The sequence below is a fragment of the Entelurus aequoreus genome, linkage group LG16 (genome assembly GCF_033978785.1).
Source record: "Entelurus aequoreus isolate RoL-2023_Sb linkage group LG16, RoL_Eaeq_v1.1, whole genome shotgun sequence".
Lineage (NCBI taxonomy): Eukaryota > Metazoa > Chordata > Actinopteri > Syngnathiformes > Syngnathidae > Entelurus > Entelurus aequoreus.
The window spans coordinates 22576827-22586752 of record NC_084746.1 but is presented as its reverse complement, the minus strand read 5'-3'; the positions used below and the strand labels follow the sequence as shown (position 1 = coordinate 22586752).

Sequence of the window (9926 nt, the reverse complement as noted above, 5' to 3'; positions counted from 1 at the left end):
ACAAAGTAACAGGAAGTGACGTACTATTTGCGCATGCCTGTACTCATGGTGCATCCGGGTACGGAACATGGGAAAGTAGCGAATAAACATGGAAGTCAACTCAGCATTTTAAAAATATCAACATGGCTACAGCTGACGTGAAGCCGCTTCAGAATGCCATGAAAATGGCGAAAACGGCAATAAATCTGGACGGAGGAAACAGACACAAGGTAGGTGTCGCTTAAACGAAACGGAAGCTACTTATGTCAACTAGCTGTCACTTCAGAAAGCTATCTTATTTTTATTTATAAATATATGTTTATTTAGTACGCTGTCTTATCATTGTTTATTGAACATATGGATATTTTAGAAAGCTATCTTATCTTTATTTATTGAACATATACAGATATTCTTAGAGCGCTATCTTCCATCCATTCATTTTCTACCGCTTGTCCCTTTCGGGGTAGAGCGCTATCTTATGGCGTTATATTTGTGCCTTAATTTTGAAGTTGCAAAGGCAGATTTTAAGCACCATCCCTACCGCTTGTCCCTTTTAGGGGTCGCGGGGTGCTGGAGCCTATCTCAGGTGCATTAAATGATAAATGGGTTATACTTGTATAGCGCTTTTCTACCTTCAAGGTACTCAAAGCGCTTTGACAGTATTTCCACATTTACCCATTCACACACACATTCACACACTGATGGCGGGAGCTGCCATGCGAGGCGCTAACCAGCAGCCATCAGAGGCAAAGGTTGAAGTGTCTTGCCCAAGGACACAACGGACGTGACTAGGAAGGTAGAAGGTGGGAATTGAACCCCAGTAACCAGCAACACTCCGATTGCTGGCACAGCCACTCTACCAACTTCGCCACGCCGTCCACATTTGTATTTTATTTTGCTAGCACATGCATGCTTTTTTTATTTATTATTATTATTTTTTTTTTTTAGATGAAATTAACCTGAAGTGAAAAATAGAATAGTTTGAGAGGAAATAAATGTATGTTGTGCCCAATGAACGTGTCTGCATGTTTGCCGTTATCCATATTAAAGGCCTAATGAAATGCGATTTTCTTATTTAAACGGGGATAGCAGGTCCATTCTATGTGTCATACTTGATCATTTCGCGATATTGCCATATTTTTGCTGAAAGGATTTAGTAGAGAACATCGACGATAAAGTTCGCAACTTTTGGTCGCTGATAAAAAAGCCTTGCCTGTACCGGAAGTAGCAGACGATATCGCGCGTGACGTCACAGGTTGTGGAGCTCCTCACATCTGCACATTGTTTACAATCATGGCCACCAGCAGCGAGAGCGATTCGGACCGAGAAAGCGACGATTTCCCCTTTAATTTGAGCAAGGATGAAAGATTTGTGGATGAGGAAAGTAAGAGTGAAGGACTAGAGGGCATGCCACAAATTAATCCCGCATAACAAACACCTCCCCCCTCCCGTCCATATAACCCGCCAATATGTGTGTTGTGCAACTCAAACACCCGCACAACACACTCAATCCCACAGCCCAAAGTACCGTTCACCTCCCCAAAGTTCATACAGCACATATATTTCCCCAAAGTCCCCAAAGTTACGTACGTGACATGTACATAGCGGCACGCACATACGGGCAAGCGATCAAATGTTTGGAAGCCGCAGCTGCATACGTACTCACGGTACCGCGTCTGCGCATCCAACTCAAAGTCCTCCTGGTAAGAGTCTCTGTTGTCCCAGTTCTCCACAGGCCAATGGTAAAGCTTGACTGTCAGCTTTCGGGAATGTAAACAATGAAACACCAGCTACGTGTTTGTGTTGCTGCAGCCGGCCGCTAATACACCGCTTCCCACCTACAGCTTTCTTCTTTGCTGTCTCCATCGTTCGTTGAACAAATTGCAAAAGATTCACCAACTCAGATGTCCAGAATACTGTGGAATTTTGCGATGAAAACCGACGACTTAATAGCTGGCCACAATGCTGTCCCAAAATGTCCTCTACAATCCGTGACGTCATGCGCAGGCGTCATCGTACCGAGACGTTTTCAGCAGGATATTTCGCGGGAAATTTAAAATTGCACTTTAGTAATCTAACCCGGCCGTATTGGCATGTGTTGCAATGTTAAGATTTCATCATTGATATATAAACTTTCAGACTGCGTGGTCGGTAGTAGTGGGTTTCAGTAGGCTGGCTGGCCCTCAAACTCCCTTGACATATAAAAGAGCCAAAGTGAAATGGATAAAAACTCAAGGTGGGGAGGGGTGGGGTGGGGGGGGGGGGGGTGGGGGGTACATATTTCCTCCCGAATTGTGATGTTGTTACAGTACCTCTCAATGATGTCAAAACATACTCCGCAGGATTTGTTCGTTATGCGAAGCGACCGGTCCATCCGGACAGGGTGCCCGAAACCGCTAATGTGTAGATTAGGGGTGTCAAACGTATGGCCCGTACAGGTTTTATCCGGCCCGCGGGATAAATTTGCTAAGTATAAAAATGAGCCGAAATTTTTGAATGAAAGAAACAGCTGATCTTACGGGGTTCACTGTGACATTCACTACAACGAGTGGTGGGGTGGCTCCTAACACAATTTTTTGCACGTAAACGAAAGCATGCCAATTAGCCTAGAGACAGTTCGTATTTCAACAAACATGCAAGCACTCATCAATCCCAAGGTACTACTGTATTGCTGAAACAGCAGTTTGTGTCTGGTTTATTGTAAGGTATTGTGTTGTTCTTCTTGCAGGAAGCTTACTGTGAATACCTTCGGACAATCAACTACATATCACATGTCCTTTTGGAGGAAGCTGTGTCTCAAAGTAAGCTCTAACTTATTAGTATCTATATTCCTACATGTGGTCTTCTGGTTGAGGAGTTTTAGTGTAAGTCAGAACTTATACCAAAATGATATCTAATCTTAAGTCAGTCATAGTGTACACCAGGGTTGTCCAAAATGTGGACCGCGGGCCATTTTTTGGCCTGTAATTAGTTTTTTTATTGGCCTTCAAAATGTTCTGAAAATTAAACTAATTAATTATTAAGATATATTTGATATAACACTATTTGCTTTGTCACCTATAGCACAAAAGCTAACATAATGTTTTGTTTTCAAATACCGTATTTTCCGGACTATAAGGCGCACTTAAAATCCTTTTTTTCCCTCAAAACTCGACGGTGCGCCTTATAACCTGGTGCGCCTAATGTAAGGAATAAGTTTGGTTAAGCTTACCCTCCTCAAAGCAATTTTATTTGGTACATGGTGTAATGACAAGTGTGACCAGTAGATGACTGTCAAACATAAGAGATAAGTGTAGGGTGCACCGTTTGATGTGCTTCAACATATGAGTATTATTATGGTGTGTGTATAAGGTAAGACATTATCTGGCGTTTTGTTTCCCAATAATATGCAAAACCAACTTTTCTTACCTTCTGGTTACTGCTGATCTGTATTTGGGATCTGTATAAATACTGAAAAATTGCTGCACTCTGGAGGGACATTGGCCAATAGCAAGAATGCTACAGTACCTTGAGGACATGGTGTTATTTCGCTTGATGCTGTCAAATGTGCAGTACACAGCTAGAATGTGTCATTTAAAGGCCTACTGAAATGAATTTTTTTTATTTAAACAGGGATAGCAGATCCATTCTATGTGTCATACTTGATCATTTCGCGATATTGCCATATTTTTGATGAAAGGATTTAGTAGAGAACAACAACGATAAAGGTCGCAACTTTTGGTCGCTGATAAAAAAAGCATTGCCTGTACCGGAAGTAGCGTGACGTCACCAGAGGAAGGACTCCTCATATTCTACCATTGTTTTCAATGGAGCGAGAGAGATTCGGACAGAGAAAGCGACGATTACCCCATTCATTTGAGCGAGGATGAAAGATTCGTGGATGAGGAAAGTGACAGTGAAGGACTAGAGAGGCAGTGCAGGGCGTATCTTTTTTCGATCTGACCGTAACTTAGGTACAAGGGTTCATTGGATTCCACACTTTCTCCTTTTTCTATTGTGGATCACAGATTTGTATTTTAAACCACCTCGGATACTATATCCTCTTGAAAATGAGAGTCGAGAACGCGAAATGGACATTCACAGTGACTTTTATCTCCACAACAATACATCGGCGAAGCTCTTTAACTATTGAGCTAACGTGATAGCATCGTGCTCAAATGCAGATAGAAACAAAATAAATAAATCCCTGACTGGAAGGATAGACAGAAGATCAACAATACTATTAAACCATGTACATGTAACTACACGGTTAATATTTCTCAGCCTGGCAACGCTTAACAATGCTGTTGCTAACGACGCCATTGAAGCTAACTTAGCAACCGGACCTCACAGAGCTATGATAAAAACATTAGCGCTCCACCTACGCCAGCCAGCCTTCATCTGCTCATCAACACCCGTGCTGCGTTCCAGCGATCGACGGCGCGACGAAGGACTTCACCCGATCATCCGTGCGGTTGGCGGCTAGCGTCGGCTAGCGTCGGCTAGCGCGTCTGCTATCCAACTAAGTCCTCCTGGTTGTGTTGCTACAGCCAGCCGTTAATACACCGATCCCACCTACAACTTTCTTCTTTGCTGTCTCCATTGTTCATTAAACAAATTGCAAAAGATTCACCAACGCAGATGTCCAGAATACTGTGGAATTTTGAAATGAAAACATAGATTTTTTGTATTGGATTCAATGGGGTACCAATACTTCCGTTTATCTATTGACGTCACGCGCATACGTCATCATATATAGACGTTTTCAACCGGAAGTTTAGCGGGAAGTCTAAAATTGCACTTTATAAGTTAACCCGGCCGTATTGGCATGTGTTGCAATGTTAAGATTTCATCATTGATATATAAACTATCAGACTGCGTGGTTGGTAGTAGTGGGTTTCAGTAGGCCTTTAACCTACAATATCACGATACAGCGATAGTGTAAAAAGCTTTATCGTCGGCCAAATGTATATCATTCATTCATCCATCCATTCATCCATTTTCTACTGCTTATCCCTTACGGCGTTGCGGTGGGTGCTGAAGCCTATACCAGCTGTATATCATTCATATATATCTATATCCCCTAGTCTCCACTCAAACACATGACAGCCGTCAAATGCCCTTGAGAACAGCAACACACTTCCTGGTTTCAGGCGATGGCCTATAAGCCCCATGAGGCTACTGTTTATTTACCTGAATCAATGCAGATCTAGGCTTATTTTGAAAGGTTTAGAGGCAAAAATAAAAGCGATCATGAAATATATATTTTTTAAATGGGATGGAGTGGATTTTAACACTCTTAAGAAAAATATTAAAAAAAAAGATTTAAACATTTTATCATCACCAAGAGGTTACTGCTACCTCACTTCACTTGACACTATTTTAGAGAAGAAAAGATTGGAGGCACATCATGTCTTTAAATGGTAAGTGGTAAAATGGGTTATACTTGTGTAGCGCTTTTCCACCTTCAAGGTACTCAAAGCGCTTTGACACTATTTCCACATTCACCCATTCACACACACATTCACACACTGATGGCGGGAGCTGCCATGCAAGGCGCTAACCACGACCCATCAGGAGCAAGGGTGAAGTGTCTTGCTCAAGGACACAACGGATGTGACGAAGTTGGTAGAAGGTGGGGATCGAACCAGGAACCCTCAGGTTGCTGGCACGGCCACTCTCCCAACCGCGCCACGCCGTCCCCCTTTACATCTGGAGGGGTCCACAAATTAAGCATTAATCTGTGAAAGACAAAGTTGGACTTATTCGTGCATCGCTAAGTAACGTATTTGATTGACATAACAAGTGCTGTGCTGCTGTGATCGTGACGCTAATGAGATAAAAGATTAGTTTGTTTGCAGTTGCTTTCCTGCTACAAATATTAGTCTTTGCTACAATTCATGTCTGCATTTGTTGTTATGGTGTGAAGTCTATTTTGTCTCATTATTTAGCTATATACAGGACTGTCTCAGAAAATTAGAATATTGTGATAAATTTCTTTATTTTCTGTCATACAATTAAAAAAACAAAAATGTCATACATTCTGGATTCATTACACATCAACTTAAATATTGCAAGCCTTTTATTAGTTTAATATTGCTGATTGTGACATACAGCTTAAGAAAACTCAAAAATCGTATCTCAAAAAATTTGAATATTTCCTCAGACCAAGTAAAAAAAAAGATTTATAACAGCAAAACAAAATCCAACATTTGCAAATGTAAATTAATGCACTCAGTACTTGGTTGGGAATCCTTTTGCACGGATTACTGCATCAATGCGGCGTGGCATGGAGGCAATAAGCCTGTGGCATTGCTGAGGTGTTATGGATGCCCAGGATGCTTCAATAGCGGCCTTTAGCTCATTTGCATTATTGGGTCTGGTGTCTTTCAGCTTCTTCTTCACAATACCCCACAAATTCTCTATGGGGTTCAGGTCAGGGGAGTTGGCAGGCCAATCGAGGACAGTAATGCCATGGTCAGTACACCAGTTACTGGTGGTTTTGGCACTGTGGGCCAGATCACGCTGGAAAATGAAATCATCATCTCCATAGAGCTTTTCAACAGATGGAAGCATGTAGTGCTCTAAAATCTCTTGGTACACAGCTGCATTGACTCTGGACTTGATGAAACACAGTGGACCAACACCAGCAGCTGACTAGCAGTTTATTGGCACAACCAGGTCTTCGTAGTTGTATTTAGGCATAGGAACCACAACAGAACACAAACTAATGCAATCTATTGTTCTTTCTTCACATTTAATTTTGCTCTCATACACTACTAATATAGTAGTAGAGAATAAACTCGATTGCATGACAGAAAGTTTCTCAGAGAAATCAAATGTTCAAACATTTTACAAAGTGATCGCTGCAGACACAAGCATGGTCCGATTGTATTCCACAAGATGATGAAAGTGATATTTTTAAGAGCCATTTCCTTCGACGCACTTTCGTTTTTTTTTTACTTTATCGGGACTATATGAAAGCTATTTCCTATCTCTATATTTAAGCAATTGTAACACACAAGAACAGAACAGCAATACGGCATTTTCTGCTCAAACTTTACACTCTCTCTCACTTGTTTTAATGCTACGCTCAAGCTGCTTGACCATCGTGTGAATTAAGCCGCAAAGAAGAAAAGCGGATGTGACGTCATATGGAAGCCTCTTTTTTTCAAAAAAGTAGCTTACATGAGCATTGTGTAACTAAAGCACTAATTGGTACATTTCCATCCATTTTTTTTACCACCTGTCCATCTCGAAGTCGTGGGGGTGTTGGAGACTATTCAAGCTACTTTTATCTTACAAAAGTATCTTGTACGTCTAGTCCAGGGGTGGGCAATTAATTTTTACCCGGGGCCGCATGAGCAACCCGAGCACTGCTGGAGGGCCACATCGACAATATTTCAATTAAATTTTGCTCAATATTTTTTTTGATATATACCGTAAGATAAATAATAATAATAATAATAGTAATACTTCAACATAGTGTGTGTAACAGCATTCCATGACTAATATAAATAAATTAACATTAATAATAAATGACAGTAAAATAAGCACACGTATTACTGAGGAGTCATAGTGTAACTTTGTGTGGTGTTTGAGTTGTCCGACTTTTTGTGTGGCCATAAACGCACCAGTGGTTTAGTGCTATGCGTGTTGGTGACAGATGACAAGTTGGTTTTGGCCTGGTTTGTACGGCAGAAAATTACTAGTTTTTCGAGATAGAAGTGTTTTACTCATGTTTTTGGTGTGGTTATGTCCGAATATAAACAGTTTTGCTCAATAAAGTGATCGATATAATTCCTGTCCTCGAAGCATCTCGATATACGTTACAATAATTGAACGGTGTTCAATTGAACGGTGTTGACGAACACCGTTAGGGCCGCTTGTTGTCACTGTCACTCAGAGTTGCATTGCAAAATTACATAGAATAAATATGTTTATTTTGTTTAGAATTCAGATGGGATTTGATTTGGTGCGCGGCATATATTTGCTGCGCGCAGCAGACGCTTGAGCAGTGCGCAATTGCGCAGTCACGCACCTTCGAGGGAACGTTGCTTTGCAGTCCATGTCTTGTTGGAAACACGCCATTTCAACTTTTCTCTTTTTAGCGTCTCGGGTGTAAACCGTGCATCACTTGTCGCTGCATGTGCACCTTCACTCGCAGGTTACACACGGACACACGCCCATAAATAATACTTTTTAAAATAAAAGCAGCACAGTTGTATTGCGCGCACGACATAGATGTTTTTTCAACTTTATTTTGTAATTAATGATTGCAGCTGTTCACATTCACTCACAATCACGCACACGCATACGTCCACACGGAAGTAATACAAATAACGATTTTCAAAACAAAAGCAGCACCGTTGTATTGCACACTCGACATAGATACTTTTTAAAATTTATTTTGTAATTTATAATTGGCCTCACGCGGGCCGGACAGGGACGCACAAAGGGCCGGATGCGGCCCGTGGGCCGCAGAATGCCCAGGTCTGGTCTAGTCTCTTACGTGAATGAGCTAAATAATATTATTTGATATTTTACGGTAATGTGTTAATAATTTCACACATAAGTCGCTCCTGAGTATAAGTTGCACCCCCGGCCAAACTATGAAAAAAACTGCGACTTATAGTCCGAAAAATATGGTATTCATTTTTGAGCGATATTCACTGAAATTGAACTGAATGACAACTGTACTGTAAACAGTCTGTGGCACTTTTATTAACCCAGTTAGTCAAGATGGGTATTAACAGCGCAGAAAAGAAACTGTTTAAGTAGCACATAATTCATAACATAAATAAAACAGAAAAATATTATTTCATAAAATAAATAACATAGCTGTGCAAATAATACAAAATGTTTTCAACTCAGATAAAAATACATTTGCAGGGAGGCACTTTTTAATTCCCAGTTGACAATGGACTGTCACACACACTTGGTTCTGGTCAACGCCAAGTAAGTGATTATTACTTAACTGTGCAGCTATTATCTTCCTCACTTCGGCATACGTTTTTGGCAGCATTTCTTGTGCGAAATATGCCCGGTTAGGCAACTGGAGAACAGTTTTGATTTGGTCTTACATGGTAAACAACTCAAATGAATGTTTTACCCAGACGCATACATTTGTCCAAATGTGACCAAGTAAACGCATTGTGGGTTTCCTGGATGTCGTCTACATCGCTAAAAGAAAAATCTAAATAAGAGAATCCCTCTGTCATCTTCCAGTAGTTTTTTTAATATATAAATCGCCTGCTTGAATATTCCCTCCTCTCTTCTACGACTCTCTCGTTGTCATTTGGGATGTCTGTTGTGATTTCCCTTCCTGGTTCCATGACCCGCCCTATCTTGCCTCTGATTGGCCTGTCCATAATGTTTTGCCCTAATCTCAACCAATCGTGACTCTTCATTGTAAACAACCAACCAATCATGGATGTTCTTACACGTGCAAGCACATCTTGGACGGAGGAAGGGGAGGGGTTGAGTAGTCCATGGAGTTTTGACAGGGAACGGGAAGCGGGAGAGAACAAGGAACACAACAAATAAGCGGTGTTTGGTCATTTTAATGTGAAATAAATTATATCGATATTACGATATTTTCTTAATTCATATCTTGTTTAAAAATATATCGATATATCTTACAAACTCGATATATCGCCCATCCCTGTGGATAGAAAAACATTTTGAAATAATAATTGAACTTGTTTTGTGTTGGTACACATTATTTTACAGTACCTCATACTCAAACTGCTCTTTAATGTATTTTTATCCAATATAAGCTTCAGTATTTGGGTTTTAAAAACTACATAAACTGGGTCACCGCTTGTTGTTTGCCAAAGCAATGGTGAGAAGCACTGATGTATACAACCAATTAAAGAATACAATTAATTTACCTTTTGAAAGTGTTGTTTAGTAAATGTTAACTTGAAATAAAAGTCTTATTGTATTCAGTACACCAGTGATACTTT

General features: G+C 40.6%; 1 protein-coding gene across 6 annotated transcripts in view; it reads left to right on the top strand.

Annotated features, from left to right (window-relative positions):
* Positions 1–9926, top strand: part of vps9d1 (VPS9 domain containing 1) — a 104876-nt gene continuing 94950 nt past the window's right edge. For 3 of the 6 annotated variants that reach the window (XM_062022386.1, XM_062022388.1, XM_062022387.1), the window contains exons 1-2: positions 2–209; positions 2708–2780. In XM_062022386.1, the coding sequence (XP_061878370.1) occupies positions 123–209; positions 2708–2780 (160 nt within the window). In that variant the 5' untranslated portion in view covers positions 2–122. Of the gene's footprint in view, positions 210–2707; positions 2781–9926 lie in introns of all 6 variants that reach the window. The other 3 variants (XR_009821320.1, XR_009821319.1, XM_062022389.1) reach the window with 2 other exon arrangements.